The 25,135-nt window shown below is 33.6% G+C and overlaps 1 protein-coding gene across 11 annotated transcripts in view; it reads left to right on the forward strand.

Moving 5' to 3' along the window:
• Positions 1 to 25,135, forward strand: part of LOC118186305 (uncharacterized) — a 444,127-nt gene that overhangs the window by 341,429 nt on the left and 77,563 nt on the right. For 8 of the 11 annotated variants that reach the window (XM_085825193.1, XM_085825194.1, XM_085825191.1 and 5 more), the window contains exon 3: positions 22,513 to 22,677. The exons of the other annotated variants lie outside the window; for them this stretch is intronic. In XM_085825193.1, the coding sequence (XP_085681319.1) occupies positions 22,513 to 22,677 (165 nt within the window). The remainder of the gene's footprint in view (positions 1 to 22,512; positions 22,678 to 25,135) is intronic. 11 annotated transcript variants of the gene reach the window in all.

The following is a 25,135-nucleotide window of genomic DNA, read 5'->3' on the forward strand; positions in this document are numbered from 1 at the left end:
TACATGGAATTTGACACTCAAAGAAAAATGCGATCATTGTCGTCTTAGAAAATTCAAGTAGTGAATCTCTACATGTTTGACGATGGGATATGTCCTAGAATTCACACAATTTTCCTTATAATTTAAAGTGCAGAAACTACACAACGGAAATTTACAATTATAATTTTCTTTCAAGAGATTTTTGTTTCCTTTCAAAATAATTATTCTTTTTGCAACTACACTGTTTTTCCGAAGGAGTACTTTACTGGCAATACATTTTTCCCAAGATATAAGCAAGGATAGGCCCTAATCTTTCAGTTGTTTAAGATATTCTTAATATAGATATCTTGGATTAACACAGGGGATGCAAAATGAGAATTTCTTTGTTATGAAATATTCAACATTTCCAGTTCTTGAGTAAGAAATCAACTTGATAGCCAGATGTCAAAAGAGATAAAATTACAGTAACTATCTCAAAAAAACTGATTCCTAGAAAATTTCAAAGCGCATATAGATAGACGTATAAATAAGTGTATTACAACTGAACTGAAGCAGAAGGACTGGGAAGAAAATTTATGTTTCGCTTCGAAACTCCGATATTGAATTCAAACAGAAAACTGCTTTATTTTGGTGCGGTTTAAATGCATTATTATCCAGAGTCTCGGAAGTTCGGAGGGAAGGAAAAAATATTACTCAAATAGAGCATATTTCCTTTTTCCTGTTGAGATGGTATTGCTGTTTTTAAAACAAATCTGAGAAACAAAGCGGAAATGCAAAAACATCGTTTTTCTGAAAAGACCTTTCTTTTAAGTTTATTTTCAATATTAAAAATATCTATAAAATTTTAAAATAAATGGGAATTGTTTAAGATATTGCTTGCACTTATCAGAAGTTTGTACTGGAAATTATTACTAAACGTAATAATTTCTTCTTTAGAGCTAATATATTTTTTCTCAGTAAACAGTCGCATACTTTTGTTTCTATTAACTAAATGAATTTTTCAATTCTTGCAGAACAGTTTTCATATTTCTGAATGAGTGAGTTTAAAGTATAAAATTAAGCATATGTTATTTTCTGTCTGTTTCCCTCCCCTGCGTTAAATGATGTCACACAGCTAAGGAAAAAATAAACAAAAATTGACTTTATTTACTTCCTTGTACGACATAAAGGAAGTACTGTAATCGCGAAAAATTTCGGTATCATATTTCAAAGAAAATATCCATTTCAACCGCTCTCAAAACCATTTGAACGATGGTTTTGTGTGACACCTGTACGTACGGATACAATAAAGGACTGTTTTTGGCAAAAAAAGATTGTAAAATGGATTTAAAATGAATTTAAAAGAATTTTTTCCTTGACGTCTGTACGTACGTATATATGTATCTCGCATAACTCAAGAATGAGTTGCCGTTAAAAGTCGAAATTTTGTATATGGGACTGCTATAACATGTAGTTGTGCACCTCCCTTTTCTGTTGCAATCGGCTGCACTAGTTGTATATATATATATATCCACTCTTGTTACCTGGCTCAGTGAGCTTACATTTTATTCTTATATATTGGTAAATTGTGCACTTTTTGTTTTAAAAGTAATTGAATTATGTGTTTTTTATGTTCTGGTTAAGATTTTTATGCCTTTAGTTAATCTGCATGCAATAGTTGTGGAATTATCAACAATTTAAAAGCTTAAGTGGCGAGTTAAGCCTGACGAACCGCCATTTTTTTACATTTGAAACTCAGCAGAATAGTGAATTAAGTCGGTTTCTGCACATTTAGTGCCTTTTTACCGAGTGGGACCAAAAGTAAACATTTAGCTTTGTGCATCAAAAAAATCTGCCTTCTTGGCCGCTGCCCGAATTGCTTGTTTTAGTGTTGAAACTCTAATTTTAATTCTAAATTTTTTATAGCTAACTCTGTTCGGTGCTTTATATTTGTATTTTATGTTAATGAAGATGTTTTGAGTTTTTATGCATTTTTGCTTTACCTCAAAGTGAGAACTGAATTAATTGAATGAGAAATATATCTCTAATGAAAGTCGAGGAAATAAGCTTAAATGAAATGCAAAAAATATGTATAATTTAATAGGCCATACAAGGAAGTTATGTGGTGTCCACATCAGATTTTTTTACTCATGTATATCATTCCTGTTTTAAACAGGAAGCTTTAAGATCACGATACTTTAGCTTTAAGATCACTTTCTTTGCTTTCTCATGAACTCAGTTACATAAAATCGGTTATTAATGGCTTTCTTCCACGGGCTATGATAAAGCTTTTAAAAGATTTTCATCTTGTCATCATAAAAAGCTTCATCTATTAGAAATAACCATAATGATCTTGTCACTATTCCATTTGGTCCTTCTTTCAGACACAAAATCAAACGAATTCTCCAGAAGATCAACGTTTTGGTCATTTTCTCAACTATCAATAAAATTCATTGTTCAGTTCTTATAGATACCATATCCGATTTTAATTCTTGGATCATTTATAACATTTCTTCTCACTATGGTTAGTCATACATAGGCCAAAGTGAAAGAGTTTTAAAATTTTTTTGTCAAAGAACACTAATCTTATGTTTGAAAAGCAGATATAAACAAATCTTCTATAACTAACCATAGTTGGGAACTTAATCACAATTTTAGTTTGGGTTCTTCAAAAATTATCCATAAAGCTTCTTTGGTTGGTGAATTGAATTTTTTTGAAGCTTTTGACTTTCACAAAAACTTAAAAATGAATTCTAATCCATTTTGCAAAATACTTTTGCTCCTGAAGAAGAAGGACCTGTGTCTGATTGCGCTCGAAATCGATAGAGTTTTATTCAAAATCAGAACCAAACTAAGGTTGCTTTTTAGGCTAATTTTAAATTTTGCACTAGGTTTTCTATTTAAGTTTTACATTATGTTACTTCCATTTAAGATAAAAATATTTAATTTCATATACTTTTGTTTTATTCATACGCTCTTTTGACTCAGTTGTCCCGATATGCAAGAAAATAAATTATGCAGCTTCGGAAAATTCTCGGAATTTATTGTCGCTTTATGAAATAATAAGAGTAGGCAGAATATCCGTTATCAGATCATGGCGTTGCAAAACAAGTGTTTTAACACAGTCCTTCCATTTTCAGATTTCAGGATAACAAATGCAGTTTTATCTTTGGGGATAATTGAGGTGTAGAGAAATTCGAAATTGTATTCATAGATCATGTGAGTGTGTGGAGGGGAGGAATATCTAGCCCCCGACCTCAAACTTTTAACTTATGAGGGATATAAGTTAATTGTCTGTAACGAACAACGGCCAAGCAACATACAATCAGATGCAAATGGCAAAAACAGAAGAACTTAAAGAGAGCAGACTTACTTTATGAATGCAAGAAATATGCCTTTTTTCCATAAAACTGTTATTGACCCTGTTTTGCTTTGTTTGCTAAAGCTTATTACTTTTCTGAGGATTTTGATAATATATAGTAGATATACAGAGGCTGTTCACACATTTTTTAGACGATGTATATTGTATTCACAAAACTAAATTACATAAAATTCTTATGTTTTAAATGTTCTGTTTGACATCCCTTATTCTGAACTATCTTTCGACACCGCAATTTTCAGGATAATAATGCCTTTTGAAGTGACAGAAGAGGTATTCTGTCCTATTTCTCCCGAACAGCTTTCCAGAGTCCTGCTACGGTTTTGGGACAACGTTTGGATAATGCAGTTTTTAAAAGTCCGAAAGCGCAAAAATCCATAGGTGACACATCGGGAGATTTAATAGGGATATCAGTGAAGGGTATGCCCTTGATACCAGTTTTTTGTTCCATTTGTTTTAGGAAATTTACTGTGGATTTTGATGTGTGACTGCTAGCTTTGTCCTGATGGAGTCTCACAGATGGATGGCACTGTGGGTAAAGCGATGGTATTTCATTCAGAAATATTGGCGATAAAATATGTTCCTGATAGTATTTGGAGTTAATCTTGACATTTTTTTGCACTCTCTTTATTTTTAACTTGCTGTTATAAGAAAAACCAGTAACAATCATGAATCCCTCAGAAAACTTTCTTTCGATTCGTTGAACCATGTACTTAATTTTTTTCTCCCCTTTTATGATAATAAATGGCTCTTTTCTTGTCACAATCATTTAAATACACACATGCTACATCTATTGTGACAATTGTTTTCCATTTCCTTTTGGATAAGTGTTTCTCCTATAGAATTCTGCAGCGTGTCCTGCGTTGAGCGATATGCTTTGGAAGAAGACGATGCGTTTTGCATGTGAGTGACGATGCACATTGCGTTTTTTCGCTTTCTTAAGATTTAAATCAACATTTATCATTTTCTTTACAGTGGACACCGAGCATTTTAATGATTTTGCATCTGTCCTTTGATTATGGGATTTTCTTTGAACATTAAACAACGTACCTTTGCAATAGTCGAAGATGTCCGTTTTTTCCTTGGATACTTGTTTGGAATTTTTGTCCCACTTGAGGCTCCAATTAGACGTTTCTTTCCTTTCTTGTTGATGATATTACCTATCGACGCTTTAGATATTCTCACATCGTTTTTGGATAACGGAGTATGCATATTTCTCTTCGGAAGGAGCGTAAATGTAGCCTTCGAACCACTGCTTTGTTAAATTCGCCATTTTGAATAAAAACAAAATTTTCAAGCCACAGACGATAATTTTGACTTTTAAAAACATAGTACAATTGCAATTACTTCTTTTGCAGCAAACGATGTTTTATTACCGCTTACCAAAATCGTCTAAATAGTGTGCGAGCAGCCTCTGTAAATGTTATGAGGTAACAATACAATATATGTAATAAAGCAGACTTAGATGTAATGATGTAGGAATGTTAATTGAGTAGATACTGAGATGTTGATCCATAATGAAGAGCAAACTTGGCAGCCGAGGCAAATTAAATATTCCATTTTATTTCAATTGACGTTTGCAGCAGCAAATACTTGACACATTAATCGTATCGGTTCCAAAACAGTTACAATTTTTATATTTCTTTAGAAGAAGGGAAAGCAGCAAGCAACAGTCTTTGCGACAAAAGACGTAGAAACAAATTGCCTTGTATTCAGCATGAAATCTTAAATTTATAATGAGTTAGTTCTGGTTTTATTGCATTTGATTGGATAACTAATAATGCCGCAGTATTATGATTGGCTGTAATATTATTTGATATTTAGTTCCATTTACGTCACCAGTGTTATGTAAAAGTCATATGATATGGATTATTCTAGAAGTGACGCAGTTCAGAAAAAGTTATTATTACTTTTAGAAAAGAGAGGAGAAATACCCAAATTAAAATTAAGAATTAACGGGTTATTGCTAATTTTAATTATAATTTATATTTACATGTTTTTTTATCTTACACACACATTCACTCACTCACATCTTTATTTATTGGATTATCTGTTTAAAGGTAAACATTTTAATTTAAAATTTTTAACTGAAATATTTTGTTTTTCACTTTTGTTTTCAATTCTTCTAATAAAATAGGATTTTATCTTTAGTTAACGTTATTCTAATTAGAATTTGCTTTATTTTTTCCTTGCTTTGGGGAAGCGCTATAATTTTCGGTTGAACTATTATAATTAAAATATACATTGAATGGCTAATTCTGAATACAGAAAAGCAAGGATTTTTTGTAAAAGAGAAATTTCAATTGATTTCAATGTTTCTCCTTCCCTGACGAAGTAGCGTTGAAGTTGATTGAATTCCTCTTCTGTTTTTGTTCATTTTTCTTTAAATTTCATTAATATTTTGAAATGGGGTTTTGCTTGTTTGAAAAGTTTTGGTTTTACCTTTTTTAAAGTTCTTTGTTGCATTTATAAGATTATTTGAAATTTATTAATTATGAATTTCAATTCTTGATCTTTGTGAAATATTAGTTCTAAATTTCTTACTTTATGTCTTTAATTATATATATATGTTACGGTGAAACACCGAAATCTGGAGAATGTCGACTTTCACCGGTGAATGTCAACATCCACATAGTCGCTTGGTGTATGCCCGAAAAATTTTCCAAATACTCTTATTTCTGACTTACACCGGTGAATGTCGACATTCACCATGTACTAATGGTGAATGTTGAATAAGACTGTTATATTTCCTTCTCCGTAATTCATTCGCGAAAAAACGCACTTGAGACTCAGAATAAGAACTTAAAACACACAGTACATTCAAAATGAGAAAGGAAACTAAAGAAGTTATAAACTTACCAAATTATGTGATTCAAATCTTATTTATTGTAACAACTTAAACTGTTATGACACTTTGAATTGCACAAGAGGCCCTTGCTTTTATAACTGCATTTATTTGTGGAACACTTCCTTTTGGAATGGCAGCGTGTACATATACTCCTCTCTTTTCGACCTACACCAGAGCATATCTGTGATTGTCGACATACACCAGTGAGGGTCCGAATGTACAAGAATGTAGAGAAATATTCGATCTTTCACCGACGTATTTGGTGAATGTTGACATTATCCGGTGAAAGTCGACATTCTCCAATTTCGGTCTTTCACGGTAACATATACGTATATATAATCATAAATTATTTAGATGAATTTATTCAGAGGCAGACGAATTAAGATTAAACTTTGATTCATTATTTAGTTCAACAATGAAAAATATGATAAGTGCACCTGAATGTTAATATTTACGGATCCGATAAAATTCACGTTACACAGAACGTCTTCGAACTCTGATATGTTAAACTAAGAGACTAAGATATGCATTTAATTCTTTAGATAATCATCAATTAAATTCATAAACTAGTTACTGAATTCTTTAGGTTAAGATAAACAGGATAATATAAATTTTAACCTGATATTTGAAAGGATTTGAAATAGCTGTGCATCCTTGATCGTGGTTCAGCATGCAGCTAATTAATTTCAGCAGATGCCATCTCTGAATTCCTGAATTTCGTTTACGTATTTTCGGAGTATATAAAGTATTTCATTGAAAACAGAAAGTGGATCATATAAGGGATGTGACATTCACAGTGTAAAGAATGAAGTTCCTGTCCTGGCTTGAATTGCTCCAAGCCTCAATATTACATCACTGTTTTTTTAACGACAAGTAATACTTGCTTGTAAAAATTCCATGTTAAATAATTTATTTTATATGGTACTTTGAAAGCATTTTAGACTGAAATTAATTAAAATATGAAAACTGGACAGAAATATTAGTTGTATGTGTGTTTTTATGTTAAAGCAGAAAAATAACAAAGTTATTCCTTTGTATTAACACAAGTAGGTGAATACATGTTTTATGAATAATTTCTATTGAAACTTACTCTTGTAATTAATTATTTTCAGTAATTTAAAATATATTACCGAAGTCATATTTCATTTACGAATAAGGTAACAATTATTCGAACATGTAACCAGGCTTACCAAAAATATCGTTGAACAGAAATTTGTGCTTCTGGAAAGGTTAAAAATATATATAGCAAGAACGCTGTGACAATACTAAAAATCCCATAATCTCCTGATTTGTCTTCACCCTATTTTTATTAGATTTCCTGTTGAAAGGGCAGTGATTCAGAGAATTAATGCCCTTTACGAGAGTCATCTTAAAAGAACTATCATAGGATTGTATCTTACAGCTATTATAACCGTTGCCACTGTCTGTTATCACCAAAAATAATGTATTCTATACATTTTAATTAACTAATATTTTCTCCATCAATGAATAAGTTTTACTAATGTATTTTTGCAAATTTCCATGTTTGAGAGATTCCGTGCAATTAATTCATAAAGTTTCATACTTTCAGAGTTAAAAGTAATTGTCTTAATCTTCACTTTTATAAATAATGATATTTTGATAAATAGTATTATTTTAATTATAAACATTTAATGGGCAATATGGTAAGAATTTTTTTTTATTTAAACACTATTACCATTTTGAAGTAAACTTGCTTATTCATCTACCATGGTAAACGCATGTGAAAAATATCTGATGCGGACACCACATGATTTCATTGTACGGACTATTAAATTACACACCTATTTTTTTCCCTTGCACTTTATTTAAGGGGTGTTAGAACCCCGAAATCTTCAAAAAATTGTGATTTCGGATTTTTGCATTTTCAAATTCTCTACACTTTTATCTTTCTAAAAATACCATTCTTTAATCTCTATGAAAATTAGAACTGTAAAAAAATCTAGTTTTAATTTGTCATCGACTGCTTTGATCAATGAGGATTTTTACATAAAAACACGTTTTTCTCCAAACGTGATTTTTTTATACTCGATGTACCTTTTCTCAGGAACTACTGCTCACAGGTATCTAAACTTTTTATGGCTTATTTATTAGTTTCCCTAATATTTACTGAAATGAGCTTTTTGTAATAAACTTGGAAAAAAAAATTAATTTTTTTTTGTGTGAGAAAAGTGCTAAATTTTACTATGCGTAACAAAATATTCTGTAATTTACTCTAAAATTCAAAATGTTTCAAAAGCTCATTTGAGTATAATCAGATACCTATACTTTAATTACAGAAGAAATTTCAAGCTTGTATCTATAGCAGATTTTGAGAAAACGTACATCGAAATTGGACAATTTAACATTGTCGGTATAGGGGTTTCTGATACCCCTTAAATACATTTCATAGAATTTCATTAGAGATATATTTCTTATGCCATGAATTCAGTTCTCACGTCGCGGCAAGACAAAACTACATAATGGCTCAAAACATCTTCATTAAAAATTCTAAAATACAGAATAACCTAAAGCATCAAATACAGTTGAAAACAGTTTAAAAAATTTACAATTATAATTAAAGTTTCTACACAAAAACAACAGTTCGTCCAAGGAAGCAGAAATACAAAATTTTCAGTGCACAAAATTGAACTGAAGACACTGAAGTTGGTGCACAAACAGACTTAATTCACTATTCTACTAAGAGTTTTAAATTTAACCAAATGGTGACCTCGTTAAGTTTAGCGCCATTTAAACTTTTAAATTGTTGATAATTCTACAATTATTACTTGCAGATTAACTAAAAAATTAAAAGCCTTAACTTAAAAATAAAAGCCTTAATTATGTTGTTCTTATGTTAGAAAACATAAGAACAACATAATTCAACCATTTTTAAAGCAAAAAATGCAGAGTTTACCAACATTATAAGAATAAACATACTGAGCTCACCGGGATGGGTAACAGGGTGGAATATATGTATGTTTCGTGCGGCCGATAGAAGCCCCACACACACACACAAAATTTCAACGTTCTATGACTACTCGTTTTTGAGTTATGCAAGATACATTCATATGTACGCATAGATGTCTCGAAAAAAAAATAATCTCTTAATCCCATTTTAAATTCATTTTGCAATCCGTTTCGGAAAAAAGAGACCTGTACGTACAAATGTCACGAAAAAAAAAAAGTTTAAATGGACTGGAGAGCGGTTAAAGTGTATATTTGCGTTGAAATATGATACTCAAAATTCTTCGAGATTACAATACTTCCTTTATTTCGTACAATAAAGTAACAAGGATGCTTTTTCAGTTAAAAAATAAAACTCTCCTACACGAGCACTTTTTCTTTTCTTTATGAAGGTAAATGCTTCCTAAAGAGCAGAATAAAGGTTACTTTTTTTTTTTCTTTTTGTGCTTCGAAGCTGAAATTTCGTCAGCCCTTAACAACAGAGGAATGTTGCCGTTTCCCCTTCAATTATAAATCCGATATAAACTTTCATTGCCCAACAATAAAATACTTTATGGATGCTTTTCGTTGCTTAGCAGCGAATTGTTAACTAAAGTTTAAACAAAGGCAAACTAATCTTTCTTTCCTCTTTATCTGGTGTTGGTTTACATGCAATAAGAGCAGGGGTAATTAATCTTTTTAAGAAAAAATCTTTTTTAAGAAGAACGAATTGATTTTCATTACTTGCAGAGCTTGCAGTCAGTATCAAAGGTGATAAAAATAGCTAGAAAATATAAAGACAAATAGAGGAAACAGAGGAATAAGCAGATTTTGTAACGGAATGTGTGTACTCAAATGGCGCTTTGAGGTGGTACAGTGTACTATAGAATGGTAGATAAAAGCATTCTGCTGGCGTAAATCGTCATTTCTCGTGCGAATTCCGAAAGGTATATATATCGCTGCGACAAGTGGAGCTCACCGACTTGCACTTTCTCTAGGGGCTGCGGATGGAGCAGCTGCTAGAATATGGAAGTATTCGGAAATCGTTTCTTGTAGAATTTTTTAGTAATTGCTCCGTTTTAGCCTTAGCGCCATAGATACGATTCTATATAAATACCTCCGCTTTCGTGTAGCACTATATATACCACTAGAAATCCGCACTGAGTATTACAGTTCACCTCAGCAGCTTTTATCTCCCTATCAGTAGCGCCAGTACCACCTCAGCGCACCATTTTGGCACACTGAAAGTTAACTTTTTGTCCCACTAGGCAATAAGACTTAATTCACTAAAAATAACGTAATAACTTAATTCACTATTCGACTAAGAGTTTCAAATGTAAATAAATGGCGGCCTCGTTAGGTTTAACGCCACTTAAACTTTTAAATTGTTGATAATTCTACAGCTGTTACATGCAGATTAATTTTACAGCTGTTACATGCAGATTAATTTTACAGCTGTTACATGCAGATTAATTCTACAGCTGTTACATGCAGATTAATTAAAGGAATAAAAACCACTACTAGAACATAAGAACATGATAATTTAACTTTTAAAGCAAAAAATGAATAATTTAGTAACATATAAGAATAGAAATCTGAGCTCACTGAGCCGAGTAAGAGCGGGAATAGATATATATATGTTTGATGCGACCGATTGCAACTAAAAAGGAAGATGCACAGGTAGATGCTATAGCAATCCCATTTACAATATTTCACCGTTCTACGGCTTTGAGTTATGTGAGATACATACATACGTGCGTACAGACGTCACGAAAAAATCTCTTCTGAACCCATTTTACAATCCGTTTTGTTAAAAAACAATCCTTTATTCTTTCCGTATTTACACGTGTCACGCAAAAGCATTGTTCAGATGGATTCCAGAGCGGTCAAAATGGATATTTTCGTTGAAACATGACACCCGAAAATTTTTCGCTATTACAATACTTCTTTACTTCGTACGAGGGAATAAAAAGGAAAGTAATATTAAATTTTCTTAATGCTGAATAACCACATTAATGTATACTGCATAGTCATCGCGTTATATATAGCATGTAGCCTCATGTAACCGCGATGGGTCTCGGGACATATTAACCATGAATTAAAGGGTGCTATTCCTATGTAATGTATGCTTTTAATTTTATGTATGTACTTATCTACTCTCAGATAGTTGCAGCTGTCGTTGTTCTGTTAAGATCGTATCACACAGTCAAAATATTTTGGAAGAACAACTATTTTAAGTACAATTTTTCATTTTAGTCACATGATATGAAACGGCCAATCACCGCAGATCACTTTAGGATTAGCATATAAAGGGAAAACTAGTTCATTACAAATAATGGTTGTTGATGGGAGATTCGATGCTGAGAAATGATTGGTTATTGGAAACGAGCAACTAACACTTTTTTGCAAAAGAAAGGAAAAAATCGGGCGTTTTTCTTTAAATTGTAAAGCAACTAGAAAAATTGTCTGAAATAGTTTGTGGAGACATTAAGTTATTTTGAAGCAGGAGACAGGAAAAATGAGCACTGGCCTCAACGAGACTCGAACATGGACCTCTCGAATAAGTGCCGATTGTGCTAACCATTACACCGCAAAAGCATGCAGAAAGGAGGGAGAAAATAGCTTATATAACTCCCTTTTCAAAGAACAATTGGGAATTAGGAACCCAATCGCCAACTCCTGGTGGTGAAGAATCATCATCCACAACCTTTTAGTTCGTGTGCCACTATAAAGACATTAAGTTATTTTGAAGGAGGAGACATGAGAAATGAGCAATGCCCTCGCCAGGACTCGAACCTGTATCTCTGGAGTACGCGCCGAGTGTGCTAACCATTACACCACGAAGGCATGCAAAAAGGAGGGAGAAAGTAATCTTATATCTTGTTCCTCCGAAACAAATGGGTGTGTGACAGCAGGCTTACAAACCTGTAGTACTTTACTGTAGAACAAACTACACTCAAGAGCCAAAACATTATGACCACCTGTCAATAACGAGTTGGGCCACATTTGGCGCGCAACACAGTTTCAACCCGCCTTGGCATGGATGCCACAAGTCCTTGATAGATGGCCGGAGACAGATTGTACCAGATGTTGTAGCAATGGTCACGCAAATCCGAGATATTGCGAATTGGTGGTCTTTGACCTCTGAGCTGCCGTCCCATGACATCCCAAATGTGTTCTATCGGATTGATATCCGGTGAGTTAGGAGGTCAGGACATTAACTGGAAATCAGCATCATGTTCCTGGAACCACTGCAACACAATTGTAGCCTTGTGACACGGGGCGTTGTGCTGTTGGCACATTCCATTTCCAGATGGAAAAAAAGAGACCATGTAAGGGTGCAACTGGTGCGCAATGATGTTCAGATACCCTGTATCATCGAAATCGAAATACGACCCTGTAGCATTCATGGTCTGCTCTACCATAAGACGCCCAAGAGAACGTCCCCCAGAGCATAATACCGCCGCCACCGGCCTGTGTATGACCGACTGTGCATTGAGGGAGCGACTGTTTGCCTGGAAGACGGCGTATCCTGATACGGCCATCGGCGTGATGGATGACAAACCATGATTCATCTGACCAGGCAACTCTCTCCCACTGATCCATGGACCAGTAGCGATGTTCCCGGGCCCAACGCAGGCGCAGTTGGCGATGACGCTTGGTCAGGAAAGGCACACATGTGGGACGTTTGCTGCGTAGCCCCATATCCAACAGTGTCCGCTGAACAGTGTGATCCGATACTTTTCTACTTGGCCCTGAATTGTACTCGGCTGTCAGCTGAGCCACTGTCTGGCTCCGGTTTTGCTTCACCATGCGAGACAATCTCCGACGACCTTTTTCTTTGATAGCGTGTGGACGTCGAACACCATGTCGTCTTCTGCTGGTTTCAGCGTCATTCATCCACTTTTCATACGTACTAACAACTGCAGATCGCGAACAACCCACGAGTTGTGCAGTTTCGTAAATACTTGTTCCGAGCCTTCGAGCCATTACAATCTGCCCTCTATCAAAGTCGCTTAGATCCGCAGCCTTTCCCATCACACACAGAAGTAAGTGAAAGAATGATTCTTCAGATTCTCCAGGAGAAGTTATATACTACTTCCACCTGATCACGTGCCTTCCACGTCATCCAAGCGCGTTCATCGCAAAATGTAGGGCTGGTCATAATGCTTTGTCTCTTGAGTATAAATAGATAATAAATTAACTGGATAGTTATTTATCTCATAATTTCTGGCATCTGTAATAACATTTTTCAGCGCTTTTACTACAAGCTGCATTCATTTTATGCATTTTTTTTTCTAATTTTAAAAATAAGTTTTCTTTAGAGCTGTGCTTGTTAGACAATCATAGTTTAAATCTTCTTGTTATTTATTTATACCTACGCAATCGTTCACGTAGTAGAGCAGCGCCCTGACAAGACAAGTGTTAAGAACAGCAACGCCCTCTTTCAAAAGCAAGGTGTAGGCAGTTATGTTCGCATATGTTTTCAGGCTATGAAAATGGTAATTCGTCGTCTCTAATTTTATATTTAAAGGAAATCGCTTGTTCGATAAGAATATAATTTAACCTAAAGGAATTTCATCGTGTAATAAATGCGCTGTGTTATTTTATATTTCAGAAACGTAATTATGTAACTCAGTTTGTTAAAATATGATGAAAATTGTAAAATGTGTCAATATGAGATGATCGCGAGACAGGCTGTTTCAGTAAAGAGGTAAATTTCGCGTATTTAAATTCAAAGAACTTTATAAAGTTTCGTCTTCTTTGATAGCATCAATTGTACGAAACTTCCACGAACCTTAAGTTGTAAGGATCTTAAGTTTTACTAACGTTTATTTTATTTTAAATCTTTACTATCACTTCTTATTTTCTACTTCCGGCCAGAATTAAAAGCGTTGACTTATTTATTCAAAATTTGTCTGGCGAACGCCAAGTACTTAAGTTGTGGCTTTTTGCCAAGCGAGAGAGAGGAAGGAGTTAGTCGAAGCAGGCCACTTACCTTAGAAGTTTTACTCGGTTGCTAGTTGCCTTCCAGGCCAGAGGTTTAATCCTCGTGATAATTTTAAACGTATTGTAGTGTTAACAGTTCTCTGTACTACATACGGCTTCCTGTTAATATACGGCCAATCTTACACGTAGGCCCTTGTTGATTATTCCAAATTTAAGTTAGAGTTTAGTTATATTTTTATATTCTTACGTTCAGACCACAAGTAGTTGGTCTCTGTATTCCGAAGTACGGAAATTATTGTAAAGAGGGGAAAATAAAGGGTTTTGTATACCCTTTCTTTGTATCTTGTCTACTTCCCAGAGTTATTGAACATAGCTTTAGTAAACTCCCTGTTCCGAGTCAGGTCCTTGCCTGTTCCCAAAGAAAGTAAGACGGAACATTGAACCTGATAAAGTGAATTATCATTATCTCTTGTAAAGTACCACAGAGACTGAGAAAAGATGTAAAGGACCCTTCTATTTAACTCAAATAAAAGTTAACAGAAGTCACCACTCGTGCTTACAGTGTACTCAGCATTTATAGCTTAAATCCAAGATAGTGACATCGACTTAACTAAAAATGTAAATTATCCCAATCGTTAACACAAATAAAAAAACACGCAAGGTGGCTCTGATGGTGAGAATAACGCAACGCCGCAGAATACAGTTCTCAAGAGAATCAAATTAGCAACGTGGACTTCAATTTTTTGAGGTCCAACGTGGACTTTTTGAGGTAACATCCATTGAAACATATACACTTACTCCAGCATTTTTGCCATCCTTGGAACCACTGCGAAATTACTTAATTTGGTATTTGTCGTAGACTGGCCATCACGCTGTCCTGGATAGCTTGAAAGAAAGAATAGCCCAGAATTACAGGATCAGGCGAGAAAAATGGTTGTAGAATAACAGAAGAATGTTTCTGCTCCAAGAACTGCTTAATTACACAATTTTGTGGAACTTTGTGCGAAGGTCGAAAGATGCTTTCGGAACTTTTGTAATAGTGCAATGCGTTTTACGTTATTCTGGAGTCTTAGATGATACCCCTTAACACATTTTCCCAAGGAAACTATGTTTATGCCTTCTGATAGGTCATATTCAAGTATTGCAAGTTTTATTTGTGTGGCAGGATTCTTCTACGGATTTTTTTTTAACTTGGGTACATTTATTATGCATTAAAAAATTAGCTAAATTAGCTTAGGAAATATAAATCCATTCTACATTTCACATTATGGACTGTGTTATTTTCTTTAACCTTTTTTTACTATAAATTTAAACACTTTACGTGCACCAAATTCTTCAATGAAGACTAATTCAGTAAATTATTTCCGTAAACACTGCATTGTAAAAATACGAGTTTATGAAATTATTCTTTAACTGCGGAGGTATCGTAGTATTGTGGCATGTTCGCAATAGATTGAATGCACACAGAAACGTTGACAGCTTGATAACATTCATTTTCCCAAAAGAAACACTTTACAGTTCTGAAATTTTCTACAAAAGTACTCGTACAGCTCTTCTCAACATGGCAGAGCACAATCAGTACTTAGCACTTCAAACTATTCAGAGCATTAATCACAGAGTGCAATGCAAAGTGCATGCAAAGAGCGAAGCTCGCACGGAGAAAAATCTAAGAGCTGATGCTTTCTCCGGGCTTATTATAGTTTTCCCCCGACCACCAAGATATCTCTTAGTACCTTCTGTTTCTCGAAATTACTGGAAGACATATACGACATAAGGATCGGATACAGTTACAGTTACATAAGGGATAAATTACAGTTACTCACTTACAGTACCAAGTACAGTTATACAAGAAATGGACAAAATGTTGACAAGTTTGGGGGCTTTAGGAAATTTCACGCCACATTTGGCGACAAGAAATAGCATCCAAAGCCATCGCCAGCTTGTCGATATCTCACCAATTTAGTGAGATAGCGATTTACATTAATATGAAATAAACTTGCCCCTGTAATCTCAAACTTTTAATGCTACACTAGACCTAAAGTACTAAAATTTCACTAAAATTATTTACATATGTACAAAATTCTAAACAGTATTTTTTGAGTATTTCCAAATAATTTTTGGTTTTTATGGTATTTGAGAGTAAATACAAACCAACCGTCTTCTAAACATTAAAAACTGCTGGAGCTCAAACTTTATTTGCGGTTGATTTCAGATGAGAAACTCTATGTAGATTAAGAAAGAAAAAAAAAACACGCCAAAGTAAAACATAAAATTAGGCAAAGCAGCAACCTTGTGATTTCTAATCAAGGCTCTATCAATTTTGAGGGAAAACAGGTACAGGTCCCATTTCATCAGGAGCAAAGAAGGGAAAGCCATGGTTGTATTTATAACCAAAAATCACAATTGCACAGTCGATATCAGAATTTTAATCACAATTTTGAGTCTGCAAATTTTATCCATAAAGCTTGTTCCATTGGTAAATTGGGTGTTCTTGAAGCTTCTTTTTACATTCACAAAGATTTATCTTGTTTAGTTAATGACATTAATTCCAATCCAGTCCTTCCTAACGTTTTCAAAATTTTATTAGCGTAATTCGATTTTCGTTACTATCTCTGCAAACAGATGGCGCTACCTTTTCGTTCGCTTTATACCTTTTTGGGTATAAATACAACCCATGGAGGTAGGAAAGGAAGGAGGGGCCAGTCGGCACTATAAGTGAAGCACTGCTTTGAAGCTTGGGTCACCAGATGGGGTGTTCTTTGTTTACATTCAGAAGCTCGCTTGACACGGTTCTGATAGTATTTCGACACACGACAGTTCCATACAAATCGAAAAAGGGACACTTTCGCATGAAAGAAACATTCATAGTGTGATGGATAATAGCAATTTGTATAGTTTAGTGACATTTACGCAAAAATCACATCTTGGTTATTTTTCGATAACTAACAACAGCGCGATTTTGATTATGAATTTGTTTTATAAAATTCTAAGCTGTTGAACTAAAAAAATATAGATTTTAAGAAAAATGTTAAGCTTAAAGAATGAAAAATACCTTACGGTACATTTAAAATTGTATACGTCTTTCGATACTCTTGATACATTATTCGCTACTTTTATTTTATTTTCCAAACGCCAAAATGTTTTAAATAAAACATTTTTTTTTCACATCCATATGTTATTATTGCAAAAAGCGTGTATCTGCCTTTAACAAAATATATAAATATTCATTAAATTATTTATAAATGTATTTGAAATGAAGAATTTATTCACTTATAAACAACTGTGAAAGTACTGTGAAGAAATCTAATAATTAAATGTATCTAATTTATAATGATTATAAATGTTATCTAAATATATCATAACCTTAATATTGAATTGTTAACATAAATTGAAATCCTTTTGACAAATACGTTATAAAACTATTTAAGCAAGAATTGTTCTTATTGGAAAGCAATCTGTTAAAAGGTATTGTAAAGCAAATGCTATGAGATGCGCACTTAAGAAAGTAATAAAGAGTTTTGGAATATGTATTATTGAAATGAAGGGTAAAAAAAAATCTGATAAGTATAATTAAAAGAATTATTCCCCTTACATTTTATAATAACTCAGTTACAAATTTTAAATAATACTTCAAAAAAAAACTTATTTTATTCCCTTTCAGAAATGTTCAGAGTCATTTGTCAAGTACTATTTAAAGTATTTCGCTAATTCCTAATAATTCTCTAATTTAAAATGAACCGAATAGAGCATTAATTATAAATTGACTTACATTTTTCGATTTAAAAGATGCCTCAGAAGCCAAAAAATCATGTCATATTTAAGAAAGTATTTTAGGAAGAAGCTCTATAAATAGAAAAGAAATAATGCATAATTTTAATATTAATAATACAATAAACTTTGATCTTAATTTTTGTACCTTAACCGAATAAAATCGAATTACCTTATTTTTTTATTTCTAATGTAATTAACGAAAATGTGTGAAAATATTTCATTCAAATTAAACCATTTTGAGAAAACTGTTCTGCGAAAAGTATAGCATTTAATTCCGTTCAGAATGAAATGTTGTTTAAAAATATGTTGTTTCCACATACTTAGGACTCTGAAGTGTTGTAGAAAAGAAAATATATACATTTATATGTATATTTACGACGTAATTACAAAATATTTACAGCCGAACGCGTCAAATCCCATTGAACTCAATGGTAAATGACCCAATGTTTTGGTCACCACGTAGGGATCGCCGGCGCTTCAAAGCAGGGTACGGGAGAAACTTGTTTAGGGCAACTCCATCTTACTTCCTACCTCCATGATACAACCGTGTCTTTTCCTGCATCTGTACTTCAACCTTCTCCGGCAACAACTTATACAAAAACCAACAGATGGAGCCACCATATCCTGACCAAGCATCTTTAACTTAAGAATTTTTCCATTTTAAACTTACTAAAATGGATCTATTTCACCATTATGACGTACCCCGTAGGGTAAATAACTGCTGAGTCAAAGTCCTAAGGACTAAATACTTATTGATACTTCATGCCAATTCATGAATGCATCTGGATCCATCTTAGTTCCCCTCAAAGCCATGTCCTTCGGGAAGTCTCTTCTGTGTCTCTCTCCTCTCTGGGAAGTACTGCTTTAAGCAATACAAACCCAGCAAACCATCTTAGTATCTTAGTATATCTTCGTTTCGTTCGTCGCTTTGCCTAATTTTATGCCTATATAGATTTTCAGTGATATTTTTCGTAAACAAATGATACCGTCCATCTTCTGCAGATTTTGCTTTTATCCTTGCTCTTATTTTGCATAACAAATTATTTTGCATAATGTCTATACAATTAAGTTTGAGGAGCCACGGTATCATCGCAGAATAATTTGCTTCTGATGATAAGAGATTGAATCGTTAGAAATCACGAAATGCATTAAGTTTTTCATAGAAATCAGCACTAAATAAAGTTTACAATTCACATGTTAGTTCATGTACATGTTGTCATTCTTCTCTGGCATCAGTCAGTAATGACGAATTTTGCAGCAACGATTTTAACGTTATAGTTGTTTTGATAATGTCCTTTCTAGCTTGAATTTAGCTTAAATACATTCAGTTCCGTAAGTTAATTGAGTATGAGAAAATTCAATAAACATCAAGGAAGGCGTTAATGACACTGTTTCCCGTAAGCCGTTTGTATAACAGGGTTTCTTACAGAAAAATACTAGACCAATGAATTCAGCTGGGAGTTCATTGGGCAGAAGCTGGAGCATGTGACTAAGGAATTACTTTTGATTTGCTTTAGAAATTCACAATCTGTTGAATGTTATTAGAACAAATATTTGGAATTATGAAACATCTCGCTGTATCAATTTTAGTTTAAAACAACATTCAAAAACTTTTAAATTTTATTTTCACTTTTAGTTTTAATTATTATTGTTCTGAGAGTTTTCTTAAAGCATTTATATTAAACGTGACTTAACGTTTGGAATTTTTGAATGATGTGAAAATTTGAGCTACATTTTCGATTTTAAAAGAACTTATTAATAACTAACTGACTATCTGAACTTCTTTCTTTCGCATAATTAGCTGTGGACCGATAAAAATACATGTATATACTTATATTGCTGTGAGAATAAGATGGCCTTACATAAGATACGGCCTTGAATTTTTAAAAGTTCTATGCCAAGACAAACTAGGGCTTGTGACTATCTAGGCACTAGCGACTGTAGCTGTCTGTGCCAAGACAAACTACGACTTGTGTGAATATATGAACTTTGTACATTGGTGGTATTCTTCAAGAAAAGTTAATTAAGTGCCGCAAATATTACCGTGTAACATTGAGCTAAGTGATTTCTGTTTGTTTAAACGTAAAAGTTAAGGTAAATAATATAAAAAAAATCTGGTGTGTACACCACATGACTTCCTTGTATGGAATATTAAATTATACGCATTTCTTCTTGCATTTTATTTAAACTTATTATGAATTAAACCTACTTCGCCGACAGCGCATAAACCACAATAGAATAAATGCATTCTTTAAAATTCACTTTGTTTACCATAGCGACACTCTGGCGCTAGGTTTACTTAACAGTATTATATTTCGTTCATATTTTAACTCAGAATGCACAAAATGTATATAATTTAAAGAATTATCTAATCGTTGCCACATGTTCTATTCAAATACTATAATAAAGCTAGAACTATGTATAAAAGAAATTAAGCAAACAAAACAAAACAGAAACAGTTTTTCACAGACGATTGAGTATTTCTCATTTATTTAATTCAGTTCTCACTTCGAGAGAAGGCAAAAATACATTAAAACTAAAAATATCTATATTAATAATTACGAAGTAAATCTCAAACGCTTATTTCCTCGAAAAAATTCCAGAAAGAATTAAGCATGATTTAATTGGCAATAATAAATGAATGCGTTATCTTTGTTGTTGCGAAGCTAAGTTTCTCTAGATTGGCAACAAAACAACTAGTCTCCTGTTTCAAATGTAAACACCAATGGCCGCCATTAAAAACAGGCTTAGCGGCAATTAAACAACTTTAAAATTGCTGATAATTCTAAAAATATTGCACACAGATTTACTAAAGGCATAAAATCCTTAACCGGAAGATAAAAACAACATAATTCAACCATTTTTAAAGCAAAAAATGTACAATTTACAAACATATACGAGTAAAGAGACTGAGATCACTGAACCGGGTAACAGAGTGGATATATATATAAATATATTTATATACGTTTGGTGCGGCCGATTGCAACCAAAATACGAGGTGCACATCTACATGTTATAGCAGTCCTATATACAAAATTTCAACGTTCTGAGACTACTCGTTTTTGAGTTATGCGAGATACGTACGTACGCACGAACGTACGCACGTACGTACTTACGTTCGTACAGACGCCACGAAAAATTCTGTTCAGATTTAATTTTAAAGCAGTTTTATAATTTTTTTGAAGGAAAAGAGTATTTTATTCAGTCCTTACGTACAGATATGACACAAAAACAGCGTTAAATTGCATTCGATAGCCGTCAAAATGGATATTTTCGTTGAAATATGCTGCCTGAAACTTTTCGCTATTACAATACTTCCTTTTTACTTCGTACAAGGAAGTAAAAATAGTGTCTGAAAGCTTTCAGATTTTATATTACACACAAACAGGCGTTCTTTTTTTCTCATTTACTGACACATACACGTTTCGAGAGCATATTTTTGCTCCCAACGCCTAATTTTGCTAAAAATATTTGAAAACAGCATATCTGTAGTGTTTCTGATACACAGTCTCGTTCGCTGGAGATAAAAATGGTTTATTCCCTATAGTGTTGCCACTGCTCGCTTTGAAATTGTTGAGTTTTTTAATCAAAAATTCGTTAACGTTGTACAAAATATGAAATAGACTATAAAACAAATTTGAAGTTCCAGATTCAGACTTCCAGGTGCCCACATTCGGGTGGAGATGTTATTCAAAATTTCATTACTCTATTTATTGTTGTTATTCAAAATTTTATTACTCTATTTATTGTTGTTTTTCACAATGACAGTGTATGAGAGATACATGCATACATTTTCGTAGAGACTTCACTATTTAGTTTCTTTAAATTTAACTGGGCGATAATATTTGGTGGCAACAATTTGAAAAGTAATTCTAACCTTTAAAGTGATTCAGCCCAAATGCCGTTTTAAGATGAATATCCTGTCTGGATTATAATTGTCTCCCGTTCCTTATCCTTTTATGGATTATAATTTGGGATAATAATAAGTAACTTTAATATGTTTTTTAAATACCAAGTTGCGCATATAAGGCTTATATTAGCTTTCAGAGGTGCCTTCTTAGGAAAACATCGTCTTCCTTTTATTCGAGTCAATATGTTATAAATACTTTGTCGTTGGTAAGTCTGAAATATGTGAATGAGCTAAAACTATGCAAGTTGGGCGTTTCTATAATCATAGATTACTAATTAAAATGGACCAGATATTAAGAAACATTAAAAAAAGGTTTCGTTTTGAATATGAAAAGGCTGTAATTGGGACTGGAGCTCAGGTGTATCGTTGTTCGTGAACACGTTGAACTTTACAGTTAAGTTATCCAGAGTCAAAATTTCTTACACCTCAACGGGTTGGCTGTTTGAATCTCTGGACGTTATTGGATCTTCTTCGGAGCAACATTTTAGTCAGATTTTATTCTTACTAAAGTGTTGCTAAAAACTTTTTAATGCGTTTAATATATCTGCTATCTTGTCCTGTCTGTAACTAGCTGTGCAACTAACATATTCTTAATATACCATAAGGATGAATGTGCTAAAAACGTGAAATGCGTTTTTAGGTTCCACCAAAACCAAGCTTTGTTACAGTACTTTTGTCTTTTACTTAACGATGAATAATCTGTCGATACCTTTTGTATACCCAAACGTGTTGTTGCTTATTCATGCGGCTCAGGACGAAGTGGGAGAAGAAGACGAGCAAGCGGAGAGCGTTCGTGCTGTGGCAGCCAAAGTGGTAGACAATGTGGTAAAGTTGGCTTCTGAGGCAGCACAAGAAGCCAGCTACGGAAACAGTAGCTCCTCCTCTCCTTTGAAAAAAAGTAGAGGTTGCGGTTTACAGGTGAGTGCCTCTTTTATCTGTGCTTCCCTACTAACAGATTGTTATCTATCTAATATGTGTTCTTTCCTACTAACAGATTATTATCTACCTAATATCTGTGCTTCCCCACTAACAGATTATTATCTACCTAATATCTGTGCTTCCCCACTAACAGATTATTATCTACCTAATATCTGTGCTTCCCCACTAACAGATTGTTATCGACCTAATATCTGTGCTTCCCCACTAACAGATTGTTATTGGCCTAATATCTGTGTTTCCCCAATAACAGATTGTTATCGACCTAATATCTGTGCTTCCCCACTAACAGATTGTTATCGACCTAATATCTGTGCTTCCCCACTAACAGATTGATATCGACCTAATATATGTGCTTTCCCACTAACAGATTGTTATCGACCTAATATCTGTGCTTCCCCACTAACAGATTGTTATTGGCCTAATATCTGTGTTTCCCCAATAACAGATTGTTATCGACCTAATATCTGTGCTTCCCTAATAACAGATTGTTATCGACCTAATATCTGTGTTTCCCCACTAACAGATTGATATCGACCTAATATCTGGGCTTTCCCACTAACAGATTGTTATCGACCTAATATCTGGGCTTCCCCACTAACAGATTGTTATCGACCTAATATCTGTGTTTCCCCAATAACAGATTGTTATCGACCTAATATCTGTGCTTCCCCACTAACAGATTGATATCGACCTAATATCTGGGCTTCCCCACTAACAGATTGTTATCGACCTAATATCTGTGTTTCCCCAATAACAGATTGTTATCGACCTAATATCTGTGCTTCCCCACTAACAGATTGTTATCGACCTAATATCTGTGTTTCCCCACTAACAGATTGTTATCGACCTAATATCTGTGTTTCCCCACTAACAGATTGATATCGACCTAATATCTGTGCTTCCCCACTAACAGATTATTATCTACCTATCTGTGCTTCCCCACTAACAGATTGTTATCGACCTAATATCTGTGCTTCCCCACTAACAGATTGTTATTGGCCTAATATCTGTGTTTCCCCAATAACAGATTGTTATCGACCTAATATCTGTGCTTCCCCACTAACAGATTGTTATCGACCTAATATCTGTGCTTCCCCACTAACAGATTGATATCGACCTAATATATGTGCTTTCCCACTAACAGATTGTTATCGACCTAATATCTGTGCTTCCCCACTAACAGATTGTTATTGGCCTAATATCTGTGTTTCCCCAATAACAGATTGTTATCGACCTAATATCTGTGCTTCCCCAATAACAGATTGTTATCGACCTAATATCTGTGTTTCCCCACTAACAGATTGATATCGACCTAATATCTGGGCTTTCCCACTAACAGATTGTTATCAACCTAATATCTGGGCTTCCCCACTAACAGATTGTTATCGACCTAATATATGTGCTTTCCCACTAACAGATTGATATCGACCTAATATCTGTGCTTCCCCACTAACAGATTGTTATTGGCCTAATATCTGTGTTTCCCCAATAACAGATTGTTATCGACCTAATATCTGTGCTTCCCCACTAACAGATTGTTATCGACCTAATATCTGTGCTTCCCCTCTAAGAAATTGCATCTGAAATGAGAGATTTTTTTAGTTTTTTTCTAGTTTAATATAAGCTTATCTTATTGACTGAAATGACATTTGCTGCTAAGACGAATTGTAAATTTACTGCAACAGCTGCCAGTCGCAGAAGCTGTCTGTACTCTCATCAGATGCTTAGGCAGAGTTACAGGCATAGTTCTACTGAAAATTTATAAATTTGGTGACAACTGACAGTTACAAATTTAATCCTAATGCCAACAACAATCATTTGCGAATTTAACTCTACCGTCGTCAGTTATCAAGCTAGTTAGAGATGTAATTGTGCTGCCAATACATACAAATTTAATTGTATAGTCAACCGCTTAGAATTCCAAATATCTGTTGCCATCAGCAACTATTTACAAATTTAGCTGTGTTGCCGAACAATCAAGTTCAACTTGTTATACCAAGTAGAAATTTAGTGGTACAGATAACATGATTATAGTACTATTATGATTTATTTTCTTATCAACGATGAAATAAACGTATTTTGATTTTAAAAAAGGAAAACGTATAATTTCAGATTTATTTCTTTTATGAAGGGAAATTCTTACGGCAAAGTTTAGAGGTTTTCAGTTGTGGGTTGTTTCTTCAAGATATTCTTAGTATGAAAATATAAATCTGCAATTTTAATTCCATTACCAAAATTGTACACTTCTATGGATTTTAAATGGCAGTCGTTAAAGTTGAAGAATGAAATTAAAAAGACTGCGCATGTCTGGAAGTGTAATAGAAGGTGACATCTGATAAGCAATTTCTTAGATATAACTACATAAAATTTTGAGACTGAATTTTATAAAAAGCTAATATTTTTATGCTAATAAAAATTTTTAATAAATTTGAGCTAA

Source organism: Stegodyphus dumicola, chromosome 10 (genome assembly GCF_044657685.1).
Source record: "Stegodyphus dumicola isolate Sdum_Otavi_A_Nest chromosome 10, ASM4465768v1".
NCBI lineage: Eukaryota > Metazoa > Arthropoda > Arachnida > Araneae > Eresidae > Stegodyphus > Stegodyphus dumicola.